Below are 27,446 nucleotides of genomic sequence, written 5' to 3' on the forward strand. Positions count from 1 at the left end.
GAACCTTTGAGATGCTCATGAGCATCTGCAGCCTTTCTGGGAAGACATGAAGCCTGTTGTGGGCTCAGTGCTCTTCATGTTAGTATGGTTGCATTATAAGTGATACAAGTCTAGGATTTTAAGAAACACTTTTTTTTTTTTTGGAATTGGTAATGATGAATCCGTGCTGGTGTTAAATGGTGTTGGTGGAGCCAGTCATAATGGCAGGTAGTAAATAGCTGAGTTGTTTATAGCTGTGATTGCTTGACCTCTGCTAAGTGTTGAAAGCTGTTTACCGTGCTCAAACTAGTGAGGGGGTGATTGTGGTGAAGCCAACTCGATAACTCTGCTCTTGCCAACGATATCTCTGCACCCTCTGCCACGTGGGATGGTCACATCCTGTGCACCACTGAAGTTCATCTGAGCCTGCAGTGGACCTGTTGAGACACCGAAGTTGATGAAATGTTTAACAGGGTTAGTTTCTTCTAGTTTAACACCACGAACCAGCTCTCAAGCCTGAGAGAATACATGGGATGGGGAGAGGCTGGGACCTGCCAGCAGCCCTTACCTTCAGCTGGTTTCAGCAGCTGTGGAAGCATACCCTGAGGGATTTAATTAGTCTGTGGTAGCCTGTTTAGAGCTGTTGGTAGTGTCAGAAAAGATGATGCAATATATTAATTGGTATTTTTTTTCTATATGGCACGTATTCAGGACCCATTAGCTCTTCCCAGGCACATTTTACAAAATGAAATGCATTTGTTCACAGCAACCTTCTGATGAGGAGTGGTTGTATCATCCCTATTTTATAGGTAGGGAGCATGGGATCCGGAGTGGCCATACCTGAGGTCTTGAAAGAAACATTACAATAATATGATGAATCGAGCTTGGGCTTTCAGAGTCTAGATCTAATACCTTCCACTAGAGCAATTCAGACAGTGACAGAACAGCTTGAATATTTCTTGAAATACTACAAGAAATACGTATTACATGAAAAAATTGAAGCATGTGTAGCATAAAATATATATATTTTTAAAGCAGCATTGATCCCCTAACTACTGCAATATGTAGCAGGAATGCGTAATGTCCGACTTGTTCACAGAGGTCAGAACACAATAATCACTGATCTGACGTATATTTAACCTGCACTGATTGGGTTCATGCTAGCTGCAATGAAATGCAGATGGGAATCTCACTGCAACATAGACAAACTTCCTTAGCTACCAACTTGAGCATGGATTGGATTTTGCTCCTTTGCCCTTTTCTCTCCTTGACATTCTGCAAGAACAGCATTTTTGTGGTATTTGGTTAGAAAATGCTGGAAGGGCAGTAAATCTCACTCTGGTTTTGAAGGTATTATAATTCTTGGGTGAAATATAGGTTTGAAAAGTATGTGTTTTATTGTTGTTAAAAATGAAGATACTTCAGGGCCTCCCTCCAAGCCAGCGCTAGAATCGGTAGTTATTTAATGTTCAGTGCATTTAACTCCAAAAAGCTTGGATTCCAACTTAATGTTCCTCCCTTGCTTGTACTTCTTATTAGAAGCATTCAATAAATTTTTAGTTGTTTTTAGTATGTGGGCTGAGTAAGAGTTCACATTTGAGTGTGTCCTTAAGTGCTTCGGTAAAGAAATGCTGCCGAATGTTCTGCTGCTGTAACTCTAGCTAGCTTCTGGCTAGCCAAACAGTTCCTTTAAAGTTTGAATTTGTTAATCAAGAATTTGTATATAATATGTGCTGTCCAACACATTCTGCTGTTCACTATTGTTCTTCATCCTAATTAGTAGGCTCAAGTTGAAAGAGAGCCTCTGAAAGTAATAAGTGAGGTGTGTGAGTCTTGGTGAGGGCAGCTTAGGATAATAAAAACTCACAGGTAACCACGGATGGGGTGAATTAATTACCAGGGTGCTTTAAAAAGATTTCTCACTGAGTGAAATGCTGTGAAAAGTTTTATTGTTTAGAGGACCAGATAAACACATACATACACTGATTCCTAAATGTGCTCCTGGGCATTCTGTAGGAACCTTGAAATAAATGACAAAAAGGTGAGTCTTACTGGTTAGCTGTTGCTGTTGACAAAAATCTGTCCATACGTAGCAAATAAGGTTTACAAATAAGGGATCATCAATAAAAAAAAAAAATCCAGCAAAAACACAAAAACAACCAAAACCCAATCACCTGTATTTTAAAGGGGATGTCTTAACTATATTTAGTAATCTAAGTGGGATTTATCTGAAGTTAAACTTCCTTGTATGTAATGTAGCTTTTTTAAATATATCAAATAAAGGGATATTATAAACTGACAGAATACAGGGGTGCTTGGTTTGCATTGCTTTAACGTGCACTGGGCTCTGAAAACTCCGCTGGCTTGAAGTTTAAGATATATTAACTCTGTGTGCGAAGGAAGTTGATGGAAACATGTTCCTTATCTGCAAAACCTAGTTTATTTATAAGGGAAATAAAACTGGATTTATGGGAAAGGAATGAAAAGTGTAATTAAAGACTGTTTATAAGCAGGCTGGAAAAAGTCCCCCAGCTGAGCATTAGGAGTACTCTCCTGAGCCACTTGCCACAAGCATATTTATGAATGCCTGGACTACTGGAGGACTAATAAAAGATGATCAACAACCCCCTGCATGTTGTGTTACCTGGAAACATCCTGGTGAAGTACGAGGAAAGCTGCCGTTGCCTTTCAGGCTGACGAGGAGCCAGTGCTCCAGTGCTGGCGCTCCCTGGGCAGCATCCACACGGTGGCAGCCGCTGGTTGCAGTGCAGGGGGTGGGCAGCAGCCGGTCCCTAAGCTGCATCTTCCATCAGGGATTTGCTATTTTATTGAATAAGGTGCGTGCTGCAAGATGGGAAGCCGGGCCAGGCGTTCTTGCTTTGCTTAGAAGCAGGGCACATGCATGAGAATTGTAACCCTCCTCTTTAACCCGTACTTGCTTCAGGAAAGGCCAACAGAGGATGAGCAGTGGAAATAAATGGGAAGATTTGCAGTGGCTAGTTGTTTGGTTTTGCTTCTGTTAACATCAGGGTGACTTTGAGCATGCTTTGCAGTATGAATGTGTGTATAGCTCAATATGCTAAATGTCTCTTCTACGCCCAGTTTTCCAAGCACAAAGTGTTTACATGGCTTTCCTGAGCATGTGAAGTTTTGCTAGAATTGGGCCAAGGAATAAATTTTGCATTTATTATGCCCCCAGACAGAGCAGTCGTGAGAGCTTAACTTTTCTTCTCTCCACTTACTGAGGCAGTAAATAGTAGAAGGCTTTCTTTTAAAGATGAGACCGTAAACTGCAGCGTTAGCATTACAATGATTTATGTAGAAAATTGCTTTAGCGCTGTCAGAGGCCTTCAGAGAATAATGTGGCAGTCTTTCATATTTCAAAAAAAAAATGAACAGAAAAATAGCAGAAAGGCTACAGCAAGATGTCTGTCTGAAATCTGGTTATCAGCAAGCTGGCTGTGCCTGCTGGAGTCCCCGTGTCTGGTGGAAACGGGGGTGCTTCTGTCCCAGAAGCCCTGAAGATTCTGGGGCAAATGGTATGTAGGTTTTCATAATTGCTTATACTTCAAATGCTTCTGGGCTAGTTTACCACTTCTCCAGAAGGTCTTAAAATGACATCCAAAGGGCTTTGTATACAAAGCTCTTTGGATACAGTCAAAGTACAGCCAAAGCTATATTTGCCTAGAGGCTTAGTTATTTACCTCATTAAAGCAAAAATAAAATATTTGGCTGCTGAAATCTCACTCATCAAGATATGGCTTTTACCTTTGGGGTCTGCTGTTTTTTTGATTTATTGTTTTATTACTTATTCTGTTGCCTCTAAGCAGTGTAGTGGATCTGAAGAGACCTTCCTGAGCATTCAAACAGTACAATTAAGCCACAGTTTCAAGGTTGTACTTTTTGTTTGTGTTGACCCTTTCAGTAACATGACCTGAAGTCCTTTCTTCAAAGGTGACATTAAAAGAAAAAAACCATTAGGAGGACATTTTCCGTCTATTCACTGAACCACTCTATTCTTTCATTCCCCTTTTTACTTCAGCTTACTTGCTCGTCCATATAAATTCTGAGATCTGTACTTAATAAGGTGCCTTTTAGTTCTGTATCTACCATAACAAGTCTCTTTCGCCTTTTTTTTTTTAATGCACTGTGCTGGCTGGGATTAGATGAGCGCTTTTATTAAGTTTGTGACCAGTGATGCCTCTATCTCGGTGGTAAAGACGAATGAAAGAAACGCGCAAGTGGGTTTATCCTTCACAGGATCACGTCTGAGTGCAATAGATGCTGAGGAGGTGAGAAATGAGGAGGGCTGAATTTTTCTTATAGCCTTTTCTAAGTCAATCATTTTTTGAAATGGGCTCTTATTTAAAGGTGGCAGTTCTAAACTGTGGATGGATCTGTCTTGGCTTGTTCTTCCGAACTGGAGAGAAGAGAAATGCTCAGGTAAAGCAACTTTAACTGCAGAGTGGCAGAGGATATGCGAAAAGTAATACCTGAACCTCGTCAGTGTTTGAGCCCTTCCTCTGGCTCTGTTATGTTACTTTGACTCACGTGAAGTTTTGGCCTCCAGACCAGAGGCTGTCTGGGGTTGAAGTGGAATTGTGTTTAATTTGAGCTGGGAAAAACAAAAGCAGCTTTTCTATTACTTTCTCTCCTCTTGAGCATAGAACTCATACATTTCCTAGTACAGGGCTGTGGTCTGGATCCTGTGAGCAGAAGCCGAATAAAATGTGTAACCAGCAGGAGGGTTACACAGGTGTCAGCTCCCAGCTCTGACTTCGGGGCAATCTCAGCTCAGCAATGTAACCCTCCTGGTCCTGAGGACAGGCCTGTATCCCAGAAGGGACTGTGAAACCCAAGGTGAACTTGCCAGGTCATATCTCCAGTCCTTGATGGAAAAAATAAACTTTCTGGTGCTTGTGTTGACATTGCGGAGAGTCAGAAGCCTGTTCTTACATCTGCATTTACTTTAAGGGATAAAATTTACATAATTTTAAATTGGGAAGCTAATGAATGAAAGTTTCATAGCCACCAGTGGGACGTTCTTTTCTCTAGTAATTTCAGACTATCTGGTAGTAAGACGATCTTTTTCCCATTAAGCTTTTAGTACTTCAAAGCTGTCTCCATCTGCAGATAATTAGATGGGTTTTTTAATTTAAATCAAATTTTATGAATTTTTATGAATAGTCTGAAAAAGTATTGAAGAGTCCTTGATCAATGTGGGAATCAGCTTTTAAACCAAATGTATTAAACAGAATGATTGTTCCTCATGATCTCTTCTATAATGTGGAGCAATTTCCTGCAGCTGATGCGAGCGGTTCTTGGGAGATGCTGCGTGGTGCCCCCTGGCTGCAGCCCTGTGCTGCTGAGCACTGGAGCAGACCTGAAGAGGTTGGACTGCAGACCTCCCAGGGTCCCTTCCAGCCTGGGTATCTGGTGTTGTGTCATTAGCTAAAGCAACCTGTAGCTAAGTGCTGTTAAAGCTTATAAATCAAATCCAAGCCTGTGGACTGTGGGCTTGCGCTAAAGGCGTGCGGTCAGCTTGTCGTGTTTGTGGCTTCCTGCTGAGCATCTTCTCTTTGAAGGAGAAGCCATGTCCTCCTGTGGCTCTGCCACCATGCAAAGTGAGGTTTGCTTCGTTGTACTTTGGGATGCCCCGCTTGAGAAGGGGTGTTAACTGGCAGAGGACCATTTATTCGAATGAGACCGGGCTCTTCAAGGACTGGCTCTGTAAAAGCGCAGGGATTGACAGCAGATGCTGTAGTGCAAAAACGTCCTCTGAGAGGTGGATATCCAGGATGGAGGCTGCTAGCACATGGAAGGCATGTACATCACTGTATTCCCCCCCCCCCCTTCCTGACTGCTCAGTCCAACAGGCTTTTCTATGATTTTCTGTGAGGCTGCAGGCAGCTGCCCTTCTGTTCCTGCTCCTGTCTGTGCAACAGGCAGCACTGCTGGCAGGCGATGGCTGTGATCTGACCTCAGAAATAGGACTTGCAGCCGTGGAGGCTGTGGTTTTGCAGCATCTTCTGTGTGGAAAATGGCATTGACAAAGCCAAGGACAGATTTTTCATGAATTTCACAAACTTGCCTTCCCCCTTCTCGATTTTACAGCTTTCCATAACTGTTGAGTTGGATGCAGTGAGCCTCTGGGCTGATTGCTCGAGGAAACAAAGCCCATTGTTAATGGTGCAGGTGGTTTATTGGGGTCTCTTTAATTTCTAGCCATACCTGTTGGAAATGCCTTGCTTTGGCAGCAGGTCATTACCTTAATAATTAGCACACCTTTAGATTTTTTTTTTTTGTTTTCCTTCCTTGATTAGGGGAGTTAGTTTGTTAAATGACAGGTTGGCGTGCGGAGATGTGTGGGGTGGTCTTTAACAGCTCAGAGAACCCTACCAGCAGTTCAGCCTGGAGAAGAGGCTTGAGCAAATGGTAATTAAAAATGGTTATTAATGTTGACTCTAGTAATAAATACAGGGTGAGACAAGGATGTTTTGGATTCATGTGTTGCCTAAATATTGTAGAATCAGTTATGAAGTGACACTGATGGATATGATCTTGTAATCATACAAACAAGCATGTATATACCTATTTGTGTAAATGATGGTGGAAGTCAGGTTGAGTTTTTCTGCATAAAACATAAATGAAGGATATTGGAGCCTGTGGAGGGACTGTGTTTTACAGTCCCAAGGCTGATGGATATTTCTGATGCTGAACTCCTTTTTTAATGTTTGTCCCACTGCCCCTTCGGCTGTGTTTGCAGCTGCGGTGCTCTAGTTTGGAGAAACAAAACCTTTGTTGGGGGCATAATAAATGCCGTGGCTTGGAAACAAGCTTGCAAGCTCTTGATTGGTTTTATGCTCAGAGAGGACTTGAATATCTATCAGAAGTGACTCAGTTTATGCCTACTTGATGGCATGATCCTGCTAGGATGGTACTGCTGTACAGACAACCTTTCAACTGGTCTGAGTTAGGCTTTGGTGTGGAAAAAGTTTTTTACTCTCTCAAACCTACTTCGTATACAGCATGGGAAGAGGCTGCCAGCTTCCTTTCTGAAAGAGTTTCTCAAGCTTGAAAGCAGAACAGGTGAGTATGTTTGGAGACCTAAAACCTCTTCTACCTTAATATTTTATGATGTTCAAGCTGTGCTTGTGCTACTGTCAGAGCTGTTAATAAGCTGGTAATATCAGCAAAGCTGGGGGAAAGGGAGGGTCCTGTTCTTCCTATAGGAATAGGTTACCTGAGATATTACAGCAGGCAGACCGACAATTTGGCTCAAATGTTAAATGGCATCATAAGCAAAAATGATAAACATTCTGCACTTAACCGTTGGCAACTTTTGGTAAACATTTGTCTACCCTAGCTTATTTAAAAATGGTGCTTTTTGAAACAACTGAATCTAATCCTCATTAACTTGCACGGTAGTTGTCTGCAGTGACTTTGGCTCATTGTACTTCTGTGTATCTGGCATATAAACCCTGGGACTGTCGTCATCTTCTCCTCAGCATGCAGAAGAGCATCGCCTGGCAGTAAAGTGGCTTTTTATCAATGCGCTTTATGTTCAGTTGCTTGCAAAATTCAGTAGTTCCCTATAGGTTTTCTCATCATTAGTGCTAATTAAGCTAGGTTCCCCTGAATACTTATATGAATAAAACTTATTTAGTAGAATAGAATGTCCCTAGCTACACAGTCTCATAAAGTTAGAAGGGGTTTTGGGGTTGTATTTAGAGGAGATTAGTTTCAGGGTTGCTTCCCCACCAAAACAGAGGGGATCTTGGTTTTGAAAGCTGAGCTATTGCTGGAAGCAGCCTTTTTCATAGCATAGTGCATTCACTCTCTCATTGGGTTTAAAAAAGGAATAATTCTATTTCATCTAGTGATTGAAAAAGCATGGAAGTAGCTATGTTGGTTTTGACTTCAGAACTGAGAGATGGAGCTAAACCTACCAAACCTCAATTTCAGTTTAATATTCTCCTTTAAATATACTGAGTGGATTGGAAGTATTGCTAAGTTGTCTCTGTTAGAACTGATGGCATTTCATTACACATAAAAGGATTTTTGAAAGCATGAAATGGTCTTAGAACTAGGTCTAATGACATTACTTAGTCAACTTGGTACGTTTTTATACCTTTCTTCAAACAGAGCAGAATAAAACTCTAGGCTACAGTGGCTGTGAGAAAGACGCTGGAAGTGTGACTGCAGCATGATTGGTGTAATAATGTCTTTGTGAGAGCTCAAGAGTTGAGGACTCACCTTCTCTGTGCAGTGCAGACTTAATAAACAGTGATGTCTTTCCTTATTTGTTTCCCAGCTGATAGGAGTGGTTATGAGTAAAAGCTTATAATCAACACACAAAGAGCTGACATTCTGCTGGCTTATTTTCATGCTACAAAGAGGCTGCTGCTAAGCAAGCCTCTGTTTCCATCAGCTGCTTGAAGCCTGGAGGAGGTGCAGTGGCAGGTGTGGGTACCTGAGGTCCATTCAAAGAGCAGCTGGTGCTGCTGAATCTACAGCTGGAGTATCCCAAACTGCTCCAAGAAACGGGATCAAACTGAAATAGCTCAGGATCCTCTGTGCTGTTGACGGGGAGATGTGCTGTAACCAGCAACACAGGAGTCTGGGCTGTTGGCCAGCACCATGCCTTCTTGTGGGATGGTGAGGAGTGATACCACTGTAGGAGGGCTGCTGGCTTGCCCAGTTCTGCTACTGGGGCTCCAGCAGGCTTCTTCCCATGATCTGGTGCTTTGTTCCTTGCTGCGGATAGATGGGAAGAGATTCTCTTGGCTCCAGCAGAGGTAAAACTGAAGCTTTGGTGTATTCTCCATCTACTGCCCCGGTTCAGGTCCAGATCTACTTCATATTCTTTGTGGTAAGTTAACAGTGAGTGCCTAACAGGGAAAAGAAAAAAGGGAACTCTCAGGCATGCAGCTCACAGCCCTCATGTTCTGTACTGCATGCGATTTTCCCAGGCTGTCTGCCTGCTGTTCTGGAGCTCCCAAGCGCTTCTGCCCATCCCTTTCTTGGTGCTACTCAGTTCATGGACACACCTGTGGTTTGGTCAGAGGGAAACATCTAATGGTATTTCTTCATAGAAAGTGATGTACTTAATCTTGGGCAGGAATGCTTACTTCCTAAAGCACTTTCCCTTTGCTAGAGGAGACCTAGATTAAAACTGAGATCTCTGAACAAGGGTTCAAATGGATGTTCAGCTTTTTTTCTGGAATAGCACTATATCAAAGGGACTACGAGGTTGGGTATTTCTTCCAGTTCTTGCAGTCTGGCTGTAGGCAGAACAGAAATAACTGCAGGTACTGGGTGAGCTTCCTCACTGCTGGGGGTGAGGGAGTCCTTGGGGGTGGGAAGTAAATGGGAACTGTAGGTGTGCTCAGGGAATAGGAAGGCCTTCCCGAGTGACGGGGTTGTTTGCTTCTATGCGTCTCTTTACAAGTGGCAGGAAGTTTCTCCTGTTAGGACCAGCTGCCATTTGGGGCTGACAGACTTGTGCTCAGTTAGTGCTCGGTTAGCTCAGTTGTGTGTTCTCCTTCCCTTCGCTCCTCTTTCCACCCTGGCTTTGTTTCTGCTGGGTCAGTTATGGAGCTGATGTTACTGAAATTGTCCTTTTCACTTGAACCTTGCACAGAACTTACCCATGTTCCTTTTTGAAAAGAGATCAGAATGAAAATAGTAGAAATGGTGGAAGCCCAAAACCGATTCCATCTGCAAGCTACTTTTGATTTAAAAAATAAATAAATAAAATAGTCTTGACCTGTGGCATAGGGGATGTGGAGACTTCCTATTTCACAAAAAGTGGCAAATGTTTGTGAAAGATAACCTCATTTTATACTTGATAACTCTTCCCCGCATTCAGACATCTTCGTGTCCTGTTGCCTGTTGGGAGGTGGAGGTTCCTGCGGTGTCTTCAGCACAGGTTTCTCCATGGCCTGGTAAGGAACATGCCAGGCAGCCTGCAGAATCCCCTAACCAAACATGGGGTTAGGTGAAGAGGATGCATCCAAATCACTGCTTGAAGCAAAAAAATGTACAGGCAGTAAATCTAACCTCTGCAACGAGTGGAATAGTCCTGGGCTGTTACTATATTTAGAGTGCTTTGTGCTCCACAGGTCGTCTTCTGGGATGTCTCATCCACCAAAATCAGTTCTTCATCAGATCTCAATTAGTCTTGAATCTGATCCATTAAGAGGCCATAATTATGGTAGCTGAGACGTCTGTCAGATTTGTCCTCTAATCAAGCTAATTTTCTGATGATCTGGGGTCGTGTCTAACCCTGGTTGATGCGGTTCTTAAGGATGAAGATGTTTGCTGTGAGGGAATCAGTAAGTAGTGTCTCGTTTGGATAGCTAACTTGTCTGCTGGTACAGCAGTCTGCAGAACTGATGGGTCTTTCTTTAAGGGGGACTTCCTCAGATTTAGGGACTACAGCGGCCTGGCTGGGGTTGTGGTGTGCTGGCACAGCTGATTTAAAAAACCTCCCTTGCAGCACAGCAACTGGAATGGGGTGGGACATGGACTGATGGTGCTCTATGCGTGTTGTGGCACTGGCTCAGGATTTTGCCCAGTGACAGACTTCATTTAGATGGTGCTCTGCAGTAAGGAGTAACTGATGCAACTGTTGCTTTACAATTTAAAAAGAAAAACAATATTTTAGCCATGTACAGCTTTAGCATAATAGTCTTTTGATACTGAAACTTCATACACTCATACACTTTGTCTCGGTAACCTTTGCTTTTATATGTGACAAAACTTTGTCTTTGAGGTGATGAAGCACAAAATGAGTATTGTTAGAGCAGCTTCCTATGCCTGAACGTAGCTTTGTTTTTAAAACCACAAATTAGTATGCTAGTGCACACTTAGTGACACTAATTACATTGCCTTAAAATAAAAGTCTGCTGTAAAAACAGTCTCTCAGGCATGTGATGTTAATACGAATTTCTGTATTGGTCCCAGGTGCCAAACAGTCTGCAGTGGTGGTCACGATGTTGGACTGTTACCTATATTTATACTCTTTTGACTTCATTGTTTCTAAATGGATGTTGGAAGTAGGCGAACAGGCTCCAAGGAATAGGCTTGGGGATTGTTGAAGCGACAGAATATCCCTGAGAGGCTGAGGAGTGGGAGCATGAAGTGAGACTTTCAGGAAATGTAAGCAAAGAACAAACACTGCTGCTGTCACCCCACCTGTCTCCCACTAGTTAATGTTTTCCCCAATTTAAAGAGAGCAATCTGTCCACATCCCCATTGATGTGGGGCCAAGGTAAGATGGCAAATGGGACTGGAGACGTAGAAGTAAAAATAGCCTGGTATTAGCTAGAAGTAGAATTGACAGGATTTGGTGTATTCAGTCTTAAATCATATACAGTCCCATGGGAGGGACTGAATTGTATGCTCTGTGGAAGTGGCACCTTCTGCTGCCCCCAGTCTTGTTATCAAGTCAGGATTCATGACTAGTGGTGATTGTAGTGTGTGTGTGTGTGTAGTGGAAACAGTGTTCAGGGATTACCAGTGTCAGGTTCTCCCTGCCACCACCACCGTGCCGTGCAGCAGCAAGGATTGGGTGACAGTGGTGGGACAAAGCAAACCTTTGTCTATGCCAAGTGAGTCTTCTGGCGACTGCTTGCTAGTTCTAGTATGAAGTGTTTCAACACCAGTTGTGCTGTCACCTGGTTTGTAAACACTATGGCTTTGTCAGCCTCACTTTTCCCCTCCCTCAGCCCTCTGTTAGCCAAAGCCAAGAGTTCAGCCTTTCTGGTGCCTCCCTTGTAAGGCAGCTGCTCCGTTCCTTTAATTATTCTGATTGCCCATCTGTATGCGTTCTCCAGCTCCAGTGTGTCCTCTGGGCATGTGGCAAACACAACTGCGTGCACCATCGGGATGCAAATGTAGCAAGGCTTTATACTGTGGTAAAAATGGGAAATACTCATTCTTCACTGGGTCCCCACAGGTCTGCCCTCAATGCCAAGCCGAGCTTCCAGACATGTTTCAGAAGCAATTTATTTCCTAATTCCATTTGTTAGCTACAAGTGCTCTCCAAGGTCATGGGTTTTAGAATTAAAATGAAGAAGTTGATTTATAATCTCGGATTGAGAATAAGGAAAAGCAGTAGAGAAATCAGAATTCTGGAGAGTGCCTTTGTTTTCCATATGAGGCTGGTTGCTTGACTTTGTAGGAAAAATAAAGCAGTGGCTCGGGAATTGGAGATGTCTGTCTTGTTTTCCCTAAAACAGGACAATTGGTTCCTTTCAATTTGATCTCTACAAGTAAATTCTGTAGCGCATTGATAAATCTTTTCAAAAAAGCTCAGCAGTTCTTGTGTCCCCAAAAGATTCCTTATAAAAATTCAGATAGTTGTTTGTCAGAAATGGAGTTCAAAAGCGTTGGCTTTAAAAAGGAGGGAGGAGGAAAAACCAATTGTTAATTGCTTCTAATGTGCACAGATTCGAGGAGCAAGGGTCACTGCTAGTCTGAAAGGAAACTGCAGTGGATGCTCAAATGCTTGAAGTATGGCTTACCTCCAGCACTTCCTTAAATATTGGAAATAACAGAAAATACTACAGCAGTTTCTTGGTTTTATTAGTTTTTCGTGTTCCTTTAGCCTTCCTTCTAATAGTTTTTGAAGCTTGTTTTAAAGTATCTCCTTAGCTCATTAGAAAAATCAAACTATGGGTTTTTCCTTCTTGGGAAGGACAAATGAAGAAAACCATCAAGTTCATTAAACAAACGTTGTTGCTGACATTGACTAAGTTGTGACAGTGATGTGCCCTGTCTTTTTACCTGTGGCCCATGCTTTGCTGCCCTGCTGTGGCATCTTGGGCTTCCTTCCTTCCTTCTCTGTGCCAGCCAGGCAGTTGTACTCTTTTTCTCAGGGTAAGCCCGTTCATGAGCTGCAGAAAGCAGCCACGTTCTTGGCCAGTTTGGGTATTTCTGGTGATGAGCTGTCTTAGCCCTCAGTGCAGAGGGCAACCTGCAGTCTCTAGAGGTGGTTGCTTCAGGCTGGAGTTGAGGTGGGTTTATAGTCCACCTGCTCTCTCACATGCTTTGACTGTATAAATGTGTCACCTGAAAACCAGGTTTCAAGAGTTAGCCCCATTGTGTCTGTTGGCAACAAATAAAACCAAGTTCTCTGAATTTCATACAGATAAATGTGTGTAAGCCAGTGTTCATATTGAAACAAAAAGGCTTCAGACAGTAAGTGACAGGAATTCCATCGAGCTAGTTAAATGCAAATGAGCCCTGCTTAATACTAAACACGTTTAGAAGACTTGCAGGAAAAAGCATGGAAATAACTGTTACCATGCAAGTGGGCTGTTTGTCCTAATCCTGATCAGTCCAGGGGGAAGCAGAGCTTTGCAGATATTAGGAATGGTTTTGTATGGTAAATAATCTGCTCCATTAGTTGTTTAAACGGTTCGTATTTCTCTTTTGTAAACCACTTCCTAAAGGCTGACTGGCAGAGAAGTAGAAATGTTTTGTACGAGCGCTGTGTGCCATGCATCGTTTGTGGAGGGCAGGGTGCAATGCTGCGTGAGGTTGCTGTGCTGGGTTTGCCTGCCTTTCTCATGGCCGATGAACATCTGAGCAGGTGGTGGTTTATTTGTGCATCAGTTTTCTCCCTGCAGTGTCTTTGATACTGTTTGAAGGTCGCAGGTCTGGCAATCCGTTTCATTGGCTGATTCTTTTTATTAATTTTTTAATGGTATGTTAACTTTACTGACATATTGAAATACTCATTTGTTATGTCTACAGTATGTCTTTAGCATTAATTCAAATTTCTTATTTGGAGAAGCAAACCTACCCCAGGTGAGACAGTGTTCTGTTCTAATAACTTGGCTTTTTGCAAGACATGGTAATATATTATTTTTCTTCAGCAGAAGGATGAAGGTATAAATTGAACCCAAGTAGATGAATTGCTGCCATCAGTTTGGTTGTGCTCTACCTGAATCTACGGGGCAGTAAACAGGAGCCGAGACAGCAGTTCAATTAAGATTGTGATACAAGTAAATCCATTCTTTTGGTATATGGACTTTTGATTATAAAATTCTTCCATAGAGCAGAGTGAGCTGGCAAGACAAGACAGGCCTGAAAGGTGCTTTTGTCGTGCCTGTATAAAAAGTGATGGGGCTGACAGAGATCTGAGGAGGGGTGAAAGCAGCTTGCTGCTTTACTGCTTGCTTTGCCTCTCCCATTTTATATAAACAGGTGCATTCTTGCCTACTTTAATCCCCAGCCATTAGCACGTTCATTTTCTTTACCTTTTTCTGGGCTTGTGATTTGGCAGGCTTGGCCTGCCTAACTGACTTCTCCAGCAAACCCAGTCATGGTGGGGCTGTCTCCTGCTGCTGCTCTGGTGAATTTTAGGTTCTGGAGTTAAAAGGCCAAATTTCAAGCTGCTTCATTGAATTATTTTGTGTCATCAGACTGCATATCAACAGTCCTCCTCTTCTGTGGTTTAAAAATAACTGGATAACTTGATCCTTTACGAGGATCTGAAAACTGGCAGTTGAATTTATCTTCCCTTGAAAGCATTGCAGTGCCTTCAGCTTCTCAGCTATTGCAAGGGGTAGTAAAACATGAGCTGCTGAAGCTGTGAGGGCAGCCTGAAGAGCCCCCTCTTTTAACTGGTTCGTTGCTTTCTGACTGTAGGAAGTTACCTTAAGTGCCTCAGCTCAGGATTTACAGGCTGTATGAATGTGAAAATCTGATCAGCCAAAGCTAGGTGTTCTCTGCTGTCATTCAGAACTTGCTGGCTGGTGCGCAAATGCCATGGCTTCTTGAAAAAGTTGTGGTAGGGACCGGTGAGATTGAAATTTTAATTACTGAGTGGGTAAGGCCCAAGAGGGATCTGTGGAAGTAGTAGAAGATTGCTTCGTCAAGAGATTTGAGAAGATCTGGCACCCCATCATAGCAACCTGGGGACTGAGGGCAAATGCTGCACCCAACCACTTTCTAGGAGTAGCACCAAATTTTTGATAGGTGTCTGCAGGCATCCCTCCTGCTGAACCTCAGGCTCCTTCAGAATAAGGAGCTACTTCTAGAAAGCAGGTTTACTTCTCTGGCTACTGGATGTTTAATGGATTTCTCTCGAGCCCTTGCAAGCTGTGAAAGTAGCAATGACGCGAGCTCTGTATAACCTGCTGCCTGCATCCTTCTCAGATGTGTGTCATGTACAACCTCAGGCTTTTCTCATTTGCGGCTTAACTTTGTTATGAGGTGACTGCTTTTACTTGCAACTTCATTGATATCTATTACAAACTTGCCCTGCAGTTCAAGAAAGTAAGTGCCTATGTTTCCAAGAGCAACCCTAAGTGGAAGTCATAGTGTGCAAGTGTTTTACAGTATCGATGATATGCATTTTAGCCCTTTGTTGTTGCTTAGGGAATTTAGAGGGCCTTTCTCTACAAGTACTGATTTACTCTGCATTGACACTTACAGTTCACTAAGCTGCTGTATACAAGAGCTAAGGGATGGAGCAATGCAACCAAAAGAAATTAATTGGCAGTTATCCCATAGCATCTTGTTTTCAAAGACCATACAGCTGAATTTTAAGCATGTTTCCAGGGTGAGCTGTCAGCTTTGATGTTCAGGTGCTGTATAATGTAGCTGGTGTAGTTGAACTGTAAAAACTTCCAGAGCACCTGAACAAAAGTTAATTTGTAAATCAAAATGTATGTGCACTTGGAGGGGATTAGAAGATGGTGCCTGAGAGCAAGAAAACTGTTTGCCAGACCTTTCTAAGGTGCTCTGAATGGGGTCTTTGCTAACTGCACTCTTCAGAAGGATCATGATCGTCAGCTCTGCCAAACTGAAGGTTCAGATGGTAAAATACCCTGCTGCTAAGTGCATGTCTTGTGTGGCATGGTTCTCAATCTGTGCTTTTTTTTCCCTAGTATTGAGTTTGACCGAGACTGTGACTACTTTGCCATTGCTGGGGTGACAAAGAAGATTAAAGTCTATGAGTATGGTACAGTCATTCAGGATGCAGTGGATATTCACTACCCTGAGAATGAAATGACCTGTAATTCCAAAATCAGGTAGGTGTTGACTTTGCATTTACACTCGAATCACCTTTTTTATTTTGTCTAGTGGCTGTTTTGCTTTCTTCATTCATTTCAGTAATGTTTGGCAGGGAAGGGAAGGGTAGAAAGCAGGAGCTGGTAGAGAGCTTGCTTCAAGTTCTGAGTGGGACAAGGTGGTGGTGGCACAAAGGATTGGGTATGCCAGGCTCATCCAAGGGAACAGGAGGCCCAGGTGTTCAGGCAGTAAGAGGGGCATATGGTAGTGAACTGTCTTCATGTTCCTTGTAAATGCTCTTGGATACGCACTTGGTTGAAAGCAGAGTAAAACCAGAGTAGTGGATCTGCTACAGGTAATGACTGAGCTTATCTAAAGATAACTTTTGTCCCTGGCTCTTCATAAGAGCCACCAGTTCTTTCATGCTCTGTTCATTTTGTTGACTGGGTCATTTCCATTGTGCCAAGAAGCTGCTAGTCCTCAAGAAACGTGCCTCATGTGCACCTTCTGCCGATGAATTTATATCTGCTTGAAGTAGTGTTTGAGCCTCCTTATGTTGAGCTTTTGGGAAAAGACTTCGCTTGATTTTTGGCTTTGTGCTTCTATCGTTAACTGTCAACCAGATCTCTAATCTTTTTAGATGATTCAAGTCAAAGAAATTATAGACCACCCCAGAATTTCAATTGAAAGAATCCAACTAATGTAACTTAAAAAAAGGCCTAATTCAAAAATTCAGTTACAGTTCAAAGGTAAATAATATAAGCAATCAAACCAATCCTGTGCTATAAGAGAAAACTTCAGCACTCCTGAACTCGTTTGTTTTTACTCAGTACTCTACATTTTTAAAACAGTAAAGCACCTGCAAAAGTGTAGGCAACAGATTTATGTAAGTCCAGCTTCTACTAAAATAAAATGGTGTACAACAAGAATAATAATGTTTGCAAGTCTGCTTTATAGCATAAAAGAATAATTTTGTACTTGATATGTTCCATAAGATAGATAAGTCACGCTTCTGTTGGTTATGTTGATTATTGTATATGTGTATTTTATGGAGGAGAAGATGTAAATACAACTACTTAGGGACTAGCTTTCCAGATTTCTCTATTTGAGTGAAGGTGTTCATTATGGACTAGGCAGCATACAAATGTAATAGGCTCTCTCCCTGTGCACCTGTGTTTGTATACAGTTTGCATTTATTTAAATGCACCCTTTTGCTTAGAATGAGCCTTTTCTAATCAACTACCGGCTTTCTTCATTCTTGCCTGCTCTCTTTTCATGACATTGGTATTTATGCCAGTCTCTTTCAACTGTCTTTTTCCCCCCTCTGATTTATTGCCTGTGAGGAGATGGACATAAACAGTACGAGAGGAACTTGTATTGATAAGCCATATTGCTGTTGGAGATTGTTTTGCTGGACTTGTGAAACGCTCTGCTTTTTTTTGGAGCAAATATAGTCAGTTCATGCTGCTCAGCTCCGTTATTCTGAAGAGAAGAGCAGAATAATGGAACAATCTTGCAGTTGATTAATACCTCTTGCCTTAATTAGAAAGGGAAAATAATATGAACTCCGTATTTCCTTCTGAGTCTACTTCCGAACTCGCTGCTTCACATTTGATAGGAATCTGCCCCGACAGCCCTGCCAGGCGTTAGGTAATTGTTTGTTCTGCCTTCCCCGGCAGTCACTGGTGCGCAGAGCTGCATCACCGCATCCAGTGATGTTACTCCTGTCAGCTTTGCGCTCCAGACAAGACACTGCTTGCGTTCAACACCTCTCTTTCTCAAATTCTATGCACATATATATAAAAATATACGATGATGCTAAATGTATTGTCCTCTGACAGCCTGCCTCAGCGGAGGTGGACAAGGTCCTCTTCGTTTCCTTGCTCTAGTTTCGCTCATTGGTCCCAGGAAATGCTTTTTTTCTTTTTCTTTCCCATTGGCACCTTCACATTATATCAGCCTTCCTTCTGCATGTGGGTGCTCTTGGTTTTGACAAATAAAGTGAGGCTGTCACTCAAATGCATCCTTGCTATATCCATTAGCTGTGCTGCCATTCACTGGTCCTGTGGCTCGCTGTCACAGTGTAAAAGAGTATAATAATTTGCTATTCTGAGGTGGCATAGCTTGAGGGAAAACTTATATAGGAAGACAGTAATTGTGTTAGAGAATATTGCAGTATGCTGAAAATGTGCCTGGGTTGTAGTAAAAACCAAACAAGTGGAGCCTGCTTGTAGAAAGCCTTGGCTTAAAGCTGTTTGATCTTAATTCGGGTGGCGGTACGGGATCTTCCAAAGGCTTATTCTGACTACTTGCTAGTGCCCTTTCTGATGCCAGGGACAGGTGTATTCTTGTAGTGCTATGTGGGCGGTACATCTCTTGCCCGCTATCTCTTGGGGATTCTGCTGAAGATCTTGGTTGGATTTTTGGACCTTGGTTGGACCCCGGCATGCTGCCATTCAAAAACCCATTTGTCGTAGGGTTGCCTTGTGGAAAGCTTCGAGTTCTCGGCTGTTTTTAGGAGGCCATTTAGAAAGCAAATAAAATGAGCTTGCTCAAGACAGTGTTAGCTGCTGGCGTGGTGCTCTACAGACAGCTGAGGATGTTCAGCCTGTCCCGGGCACGTCCTGCAGAGACGTGGGGACAGCACACATCTGGGATCTGGTGACATGCTCTGTCATAGCTGGCATGTGACAGCAGCACGGCTTGTAGGGTCCCTTCCCCTCTCTGCAGGCAGCTTTGCTTTCCTGACAGACGTCAGGGGATGCTCGCCCTGCGTGGATCCTGGTTAACCTCATTCCAGGCAGTGATGCTGGAGCACGAGGCGCTACTGCTTACGTCGGTGACACGACTGTCAGGGGAGCAGTGGCACTGAGGGATGTCTGTGAGAGCACTGGAGGGCTGGGAGCGAGCCCGCTGTCCTGATGCAGCTGTGGGGAAGCCCTTGCCCGGCCACCACTGGCACCAGCCCAGCACGGAGCCTGCTGCAGGCTCTGGTTTTGCACAGGCAGTGCTGGGCTGCAGGCTTGCCTGGAGCTGTATCCGAGCCTTTCTTCCTCTTTTCCAGCCCCCTCTCTACACCCACCAGCTTCTTAAATACCTTCCTTTTTCATCATCTGCTGAGCTTTCTGATCTTTATTTTTAAGAATGGGGAGGAAGTTGGTGTGTCAGTGTTCTGGTAAATGCGCGCCACGTCCCCCGGGGATGACAGAGGCAGAAGCTTCCAGGAAAAACACAAGCTGACACACAAATCCTCATAAAAATCCCATTTACAGATTCATAGCTTCAGCGCAAGAAGCAAATCCTGGCATTGTGTAGGAGCTATAAACAGCACCCTGTGAGCTAATTGTGATTTGCGGCGTCCCTGGCAGTGGCAGGCGATAATCTGCAGCTCCCCCCACCCCAGAGCACGGGGTGGTAGGGGAAAAGAGGGACAGGGTGAACAGCGAGCTGCTGCTCTCCTGGGATTTATTCAAGAAGCAGAATTGTTGCTTTACCATAGGTTGCAGGAGGGGGGAAAAAAAAAAACAAACACAAAAACAGGAAGGCTAGCGTTCAGGTAAAAGAAATAAGCTTTAGGCCTTGTTAATCTATAATAGGTGATGCGCAAGTGCGGTTAGGTAAACACGCCTTTGAAATACGTGTTTAATATTCTGCATGCCCACTGCTGTGTGTTTGCAGCACCTGTACTTCGGTGATAGATGTTACCCAAACCTCCCAAATCAGCTGCATCTGTTTAGTCGACTGCAGTAAAAGCAAAGCATCAGAAGGTCTCTTTTTTAGCAGGCTGATAGTATTTTATTGTTCTCATTTTTTGGTGTCAGTAAATCAAACGTATGATTGCTCTAGCCTAATAGCAGTTCATGGGCACGTTGCTGTCAGGTTTTAAAATGTCACTCGCTTCCCAACATTAAGTTTTAAATTAGTCAACAACTCAGCATGGCGCTCTTCAGTTCGGTCTGCTGTTTGGAGAGGTATGAACTCTTTATGCTGAAAAACTTCACAAATGGTTGTTGGACGTCTGTATTTCCACTGCAGAAAACATATAACACTAAACAGGCTATAAAAAGTATGCACTCAACTTCTATTAATTCCAGTTTCCAGAGTACCTGCCTCATTTTGGAGTGAAATGAAGTAGTCATTCTGCAGAACTATTCCTCTTAAACCTACAAAACACTTCCTTTGGATTGATTAGGGGGAAAAAAAAATGTCCTTAAACATTTGTTGTGATGGTGTAATTCTGCATGTCTCTGAAGTATTTGGTTAGCATTGCTACATGGATGCTCCTTGCCAGTAATGGATTATTCCCTTAAAAGCATTTCTGTTGTAAAATGACTGGGCATCAGTTGACTTATAGTAATAGACTGGATCCCAAGCGTTTGGCACTCAGAAGCACATCAGACCACAGCAGTTCTATGCCTTATTAAAAGCTTTAACTCTGTTTAGGTCACTTGCCAGAGGGGCTGTTGACACCTGCTAACTTGATCCTGGATTTGAGACCTTTCAGCCATAAAAGCATTGGTTCATGGAAGGAACAGCAGCATGACTGACAGCACTAACTGAGCCAGCCCCCTCGTGTCACTGAATGAGATGAACAGAAATCTTCCTGGGGTCAGGATTTCCATGTGTCCAGATCTGATGATGAGGTTAGGAGAATGAGAGCTAATCACCCACTGCTGAAACAGTGAGACCTGCTTGTAGCGTTTTTCCCAGCTAATCTCCTAGGAAATAAAGCTGCCAGAAATTAGAGCAAGGTAGATGGCTGGGGTGCAGCTGTTGCACTGTTTCTGGATTGAAGAACAAAACAAAAACTGAAAAGGATGGTTACTAGTGTTTAAAATAACAGCTGACCTTGCATAACCCCTTTTCATTATGCAACAACCCCTTTTTATTATGCATTGTCTCAACCTTAGGTAACTATCTCTTGTATCATACCTCACAGCATCCATATTTCATTTTTTTTTTTAACCCTGTGTGTGGCTGCAGGTTGTCTGCAAAAGGTTGTTTTTACGTGCTCTGGGGTTTTGGTGCTTAATTCATCTGAGGACTGAGGAAGCTGCATTTTTGGTCCATCTCCCTTCACCTTTTCCTTTCCCTGTCTCCATCTTGCTTACCTATATACTTCTGAGTCTTACCCAATTTGTTACCCATGATAACACCTTACTAAAGCACCAGAAGATAAAGGCTTTGCAGGTTTCATCAAAATCCCCCATGTTGGGCGAGGAAGAGAGATCTGTGCCCCCACAGAAGGGAACACTGCAGTACCATCCAGCCCTCTGTACATCCCAGAGAAGCCCCATTAAAGAGAGACACTGCAATGTCCCAGCCACAGGACAGCTGTTTTTTTATTCAGCTCTGTACTGTCACAGATGCCAGAGAATACAACCATGGGGCAGTCAGGGTAGGGGTGTGCAGAACAGCTTGTTTTTCATTTTAATAGGGCGAATGATCAGGTAAGTGTCCTTTACCTGGAGAGGGAGCCCCCCTCTCTCTGATCCAACCCTGAATTGTGCTCTACAAAAAGTTACTTTTGAGGCTTTAACTTATAAAGAAGCTTAAGTACTGCAGTGTCAGGGAGAATGTTTCTAATTTCAGACTTTGCAGAGAGTCAGGTGATGAGGGAAGAATTAAAGCAGAGAGGTGGAACAGGATTGGTTTTGTCTTATTATGATCCTTTAATCATATTCCTTAAAAATGAAAGATTTATGGTGTGTGTGACTTAAAAGGTGTTAATTGAACCACTTAGTCGCTGCAAATCCCCAAACATTTTTCACCTGTCAGTTCCCATTTTCCCTGTCTCACTCTACCTACAAATGCTTTCCAAGTGAGCATTAACCCCTTGTTAGCACCAGCAGGCTTAGGTGGTGCAGAACACACAGCCTGCTCTTCGCTGCGCTAAGTCTAATAAATGTGCTTTTGGGCACAGAAAGCCTTCATTTTTCTCCATCGGTATCGATTGATCTGATAACATATTACTTCTCCCTATAAACTTGACATTACTTACATCCTTAGATCTAGCACGTCTCAGACAGCACTGTTACACTGTAGGTTTTTTTTTTTTTTACACACTTAATAGTTCTGAATTTTCATCATTAGGGCTGACTTTTTTTTTTTTTTTTTTTTTTGCAAGATCCAGTGATACTATTACCCTCTGCATAGTTTATCTTGCATTTCCTAGCTCTCTCTTGCAGGTCAGACAGGGCTCTTGTGCTCCCCTAGCACAGATCCCCTAACCAGCCAGGCACCAGCACATCTCCCCTTCTCTCCACCTGCCTGATGTGCTCTCACTGCTGTCTGGATAGAGGAGTGCATTCTCTGGGACTTGGCCCTGTGCTGTATTCTGTCTGCTCATCTATGGCTGAACTTCGGTATTTCTTTCTTCAGCTGTCTCCTTGAAGCCCTGACTCAAGTGGAGGTGAGGCGGCAGGGGAAAAGCTTTAAGCAGATAAATGTCTAGTGCATTGTTTACCCCCGCTATTACTTGGAGGCTGCTCCCAGCCCAGGGCCTCGTGCTGTAGCTGTAGAGCTCTGAACCACTTCTCCTTCCATCAGTGGTCAGCTGTCCTACGTATGGGACGGAGGCTGCAGATGTCAGGTGTGGTTATCTCTTATCTCTGGACTGCTGCAGCCTTCATCTCCTAATCTCCTAGTCCTGGCGAGCAGTGCCTGCCAGCTGCACCTGTCCTCAGGGAGCCCCCTGAGCCTCTGAGCGAGGCTTCCAGTAAATGGCAGACTCAAGACCTGCTTTTCTGTGGGCACCTGAAGGTGGTAGCATCAACATAGTGATGCGTTCCTGGTGATCCTAGTGCTAACTCTAGGGACAACCTTGAACTTGCAAGGTGAGGTGACACTAACCCTTTCTAATTAATGACTTATTCTGGAAGATGTGAAACCAGGAGAAGCACTACCTAAACTGTGTCACCTCAGCTCTCTTCAGCTGATGGTACAAGGTAAAGATTTTATTGGGTAAGTAAAACTTTCAAACTTCTGAAAGCAAAGCTTTAAAAACAATAGAGGCTGTTAGGAGAAAGCAGTGTGCAAGTATGTGAGCTGTAGGGAGGTGTGGGCACAGGCAGAAGTGCGGCCGTTTCCATAAAGCAAGCTTCCCAAGATGCATGGGGGAAGGAAGGTCCTGAAATCATTTTCCAAGCATCACGCAGTGGTGCGGGAGACTTGTGGGAAAATGGGACTGTTGGATGACTTGGTCTTGTGTTTTAAGTTGGAGTAACTTTTACAGACAGAGCATGTCAGAGCTGGAAGTCTTTTTGGATTACCCGGTGAAGTTTCCCATTGATACGAGCACCAACAGTGCGTTTTTTTCACACATCTCTTCAAATATCTCTCTTCAAATTTCTCTTAGAAACCAGCTGAGTTTCTTGCCTCCCATTACTCAGCTGCTCCAGAACATCAAAGAAACTTGTTTGTGCCACAGCAATGTAGCAATCAGTTGTGACTGCAGTTGGTGTTCATAGTCTCCCTGTAATTACAAAGTTATATTCATGCCCCGGTAAGCTAGAGCATGGTCAGGAATAGGACACCAGAGTTGCTTGTAGTTATTCAGCTAATCAAAGAACAATAGTGCTTATATTTTTAAACTGCCTTAACAAAGGAAAAGGATTTTCCCCTCTGCAAGTGCCTGACTCCTAAGGAAAACAGGATGCAAGTGTTTAGTGGAACCAAGAATTTGCCAAGGTGAAAATGCTCCTTAGGGATTCCATGTATCTACATCGGACTTCAAAGCGTGGCTGCACTAATCGAAGGATTACTAAAAAGTTACAGGAACGTGGACTTCCAGCATTATTGTTGGTTAAAACTTGGCCTTAAGGCTGCCATAATCTAGTTAACTGTGTCAGAGCTGTTTGATGACCTGCGTGAATTGGCTCTGTCAGTTCAGTTTCTGCTACATGCATCACAGTTGATACCAACTGGCGTGCTTTTGTGCCAGATGGTCCAAAAATTGGTGAACAAGTATTACAAATTTGCTTACCTCTGTCAGATTTTCAGGAGGCAGAGTGGAGGCATAGTGCCAGAACAGTCTGAATGTGACTTGGCAGTATTGTTGCGCTTGTTTTGTCTGCTAGCAGTTAGAGTTTGTCAGTGGAATTGTCGCTTAGTTTTACATAGCCACTTAATTCAGTTTAAAATATAAGCCATGCAATATCCTTCCTGGTAAGAAACATCTCCTAAACTGCTGTTCCCTTCTGAATTGGAAGGGGCTTCCCCCCATGTGCAGATAGCTGAAAGTACTTTGTCAGAAGTCACAGGCTTTCATTGTGCGTGTAGGTATGTGTTTGCTGTTGGCTGTATTGTAGGGAGAGGGGTTGGTTTGTCCTCCATGCAGCTATATGTTTTGCGTGTATAGCTTCTGCTAGGCAAGTAGTTATCCTTGTGGTAATGATAAAAGTAGTAGCTCTTGGCAAGAGACGAAGTCATCAAACCCTGAGCTCTGAGCTTTTTGTGGAATTCGAGCAGCAGAACAACAGCATTATTAGAGATGGATGTATCTTAAAATAAACAAAGCCAACCAAATCCTAGTATTTCCTGTTGGAGCAACTGACATCACTCAAGCAAGTAAAGCTTTTCTTTTAGCTCATGGTGGAAGGTTTGCTATGTTTCTGGCGAGTTTTGGTTTTGGCACCTCTTAAATGTTTCAGTGAAGTGACTGACCAGATCATAGAATCATCTAGGTTGGAAAAGACGTTCAAGATCATCCCTTGTTGAACATTGTGCAAAGAGACTGACATTGCAAGCATGATTTTTTTGTTGTAAGGTGTGATTTAAGGTAAGACTGACTGTGTCTCTTTTTTTTTTAGCTGTATCAGCTGGAGTAGTTACCACAAGAACCTGCTAGCCAGCAGCGACTATGAAGGCACCGTCATCCTGTGGGATGGGTTCACAGGACAAAGATCCAAGGTCTACCAGGTAATGTACAGTCAGTGAGCAACACTTCCCCATGCTATAGACCGTGTCAGGGGAGCAGCGTTAGGGCTAAGATGCAGCTTTTTGTTCAGCAGTAGGCTTACAAGCTTCACAAGGCAAAATAGATTGTGCTTCTGTTTGGCAAATGGCTCATCCATACAGCTTTATGGAGCTGTAGTCCTCTGAAGGAGTCACCTATATCTTCTTGTTACAGGCATGAAATGGTTGATGTTTTCTTGCTGCTGCTCACAGGCAGGGAATCTGTACGGGGAGAAATGAGTTTCTTGAACTTCTGTCTTGCCTTTCTTTAGAAACCTCTCTTTTTCTCTCTCTGTACCTGTTCCATGTCTGTCTTTGTCAAAAGCCTTCTGTAAAATCCTGCAGTGATTTGCTGTTGCAGGTGCTTGTAAAGCAGAAGAGCAAGATGCAGGTGCAACTGGTAAGTCTGGCAGAAGGGACCAGTAGGCAGAAGGCTTCCTGATGGAGTTCTGTGCTCAGCAGAGCAGTGCGTGCGCAGAAGTGGACTGAGCTCAGCAGTGAGGCCTTGTGATCAGACCAAGGAGGCTGCTGGAAGAAAAGACAGCCCATTCAGGGAGAGGTTGGAAGTGCTGCAGGGTCTTCCATAGGTAGAATACTGCATTGAAAGTGGTCAGTGGCAATGAACTGCAGGCTAGCCTTCAGTTCTCCTTTCTTGACAGTTCAATTAAGTTTTAATTCCTACTTAAGGCTTTGTTTGTTCTTTTGTTGTGTTTTAGCCATTTATAATGCTTGTTTTCATTAATCCTCTGCGTATCTCAATTAAAAACAAATTATACTGGACAAAATCTTGTCTGTTTTCCTCACAAATGCCTTTTGCATTTCTTTAAGACTGAATAATGAGCCTGGATGGGACCAGCTGTTGCTTGTGTTAAAACAAACTAATTTTGTTTCTTTATCAGATCACTGGAATTTTTTGTATTTGGATTTACATAGTTAAAGGCATACACAGTGACATCTGCTTCACATGTATTAGAAATCCTTTAGTGACTTTATCCTGGTGAGCTTTTCATGTTATTGTCTTGCTGGCCTGTACAAAGATTTATTCAATGCAGTGGTTTGCTTCCACGTGGGATATGCCAGCATAGCAGATACAGCTCTTTTGTGTTTTGGGGAGGAGTAGGCTTATAAGTATGCATTTGGAAAAACAGGATTAGACACCAGAAGTTTTGTTTCCCAATTGAATAGGAAGGTAAGGATTTCCAGGACTTCCAGAGAAGAGGTGTTTGGAATGGCTTATGAACACGCATCTTAATCATTATAAGGAGATATAGCTGTGTTCTACTACAATAATTGGCAGCACGCAATGGAACAGCAGCTAAACTGTGCTGGGAAAACAGATCTTTAACGTTTATTTCCTGAACTCAATATTGCTTCAAGATTTAAAAACAAAAGTAAAAATAAACAAAAATAAAAACTGGTTTTAGCTTTCAAAATTGCTGTTCTGCTGTTGTTTTCTTTCATGGCATGTCTGGCATGCCATACAAGCATTGGTCTGTCTGGGAGAAAAGGCTTTTCTTGAGAAACTGCTAAATATACTAAAGTTTTCTGGCCAGGAATCTCCTGATGATTTATACCAAACAGCATGCATTTTTCTTTTACTATTTTATCAGATTACAACTCACTACCATGCAATATTTTTTTTCTCTAAACAGGAACATGAAAAAAGGTGCTGGAGTGTTGACTTTAACTTGATGGACCCAAAACTATTGGCTTCAGGCTCTGATGATGCAAAAGGTATTTTTTTTCCCCATCTCTGTGCAGAAGGCTTGTGCTTTGTGTATTCCCTTTGAGGCATAAAAATGTGATATTTCAAGTAGCTGATTCCTCAGCTGCCTTCGATATTGTACTTGATGTGGTAATGTGTCAAGATATTCCCAAACTGTTCAGAACTTAGAGAAAGAGAGGCTTTGTTTGGATTAAGATTTCTTGGTATGATGTTCACAATTCTCAGGTAGTATGCTCTCTAGCATTTTCCAAATCGCTAAACAAAGCAAAATGTGTTTTAACATTAGTTAAGCTTGTTGAGTTAAAGCCTTGGGGCCTTTTAAAAGAGCAGCGTGTATTTGTATTTCACAAATTCAGTTTTCGGTGAAAAAGCAGAAGTTAAACAGCAGAAGGCATCTTTTTACCTGTATTTCTCAATGTTAAAGATTGTGCGTGGTAGGAAGCCTCTTGCTTTCATGATGTGCAGGGTGTTTCTAAGAGTTTAATGGAGCTGGGCCGTGGACTGAATGGGAGCATTGGGACAAGCTCTCAACTTCTGTGCTCCAGGGCCCATTTGTCGAAGGGCTTTTGGAGATCCTTTAAAGGAGCCTTTTCCCAACATACTGGTAGGAAAATCTTCCTTTCCTAAGAAGCTGTAGGAAACTAATAAAGACAGCACTGAAGAATACGTAATGTTCTTCATCCCTAATGAACAAGATTTCATCTGTAATGTGTTTACAAGATCAAATTTAGTTATTAAGCAGCAGGAGCTGTAGAGT

The 27,446-nt window shown here is 42.9% G+C and overlaps 1 protein-coding gene across 2 annotated transcripts in view; it reads left to right on the forward strand.

Annotated features, from left to right (window-relative positions):
- Positions 1–27,446, forward strand: part of COP1 (COP1 E3 ubiquitin ligase) — a 125,218-nt gene that overhangs the window by 38,183 nt on the left and 59,589 nt on the right. For both annotated transcript variants that reach the window (XM_084526917.1, XM_084526918.1), the window contains exons 12-14: positions 15,885–16,028; positions 24,819–24,927; positions 26,616–26,697. In XM_084526917.1, coding sequence (XP_084383043.1) covers positions 15,885–16,028; positions 24,819–24,927; positions 26,616–26,697 — 335 coding nt within the window. The remainder of the gene's footprint in view (positions 1–15,884; positions 16,029–24,818; positions 24,928–26,615; positions 26,698–27,446) is intronic.

Source organism: Aythya ferina (assembly GCF_964211825.1).
Source record: "Aythya ferina genome assembly, chromosome: 8".
NCBI lineage: Eukaryota > Metazoa > Chordata > Aves > Anseriformes > Anatidae > Aythya > Aythya ferina.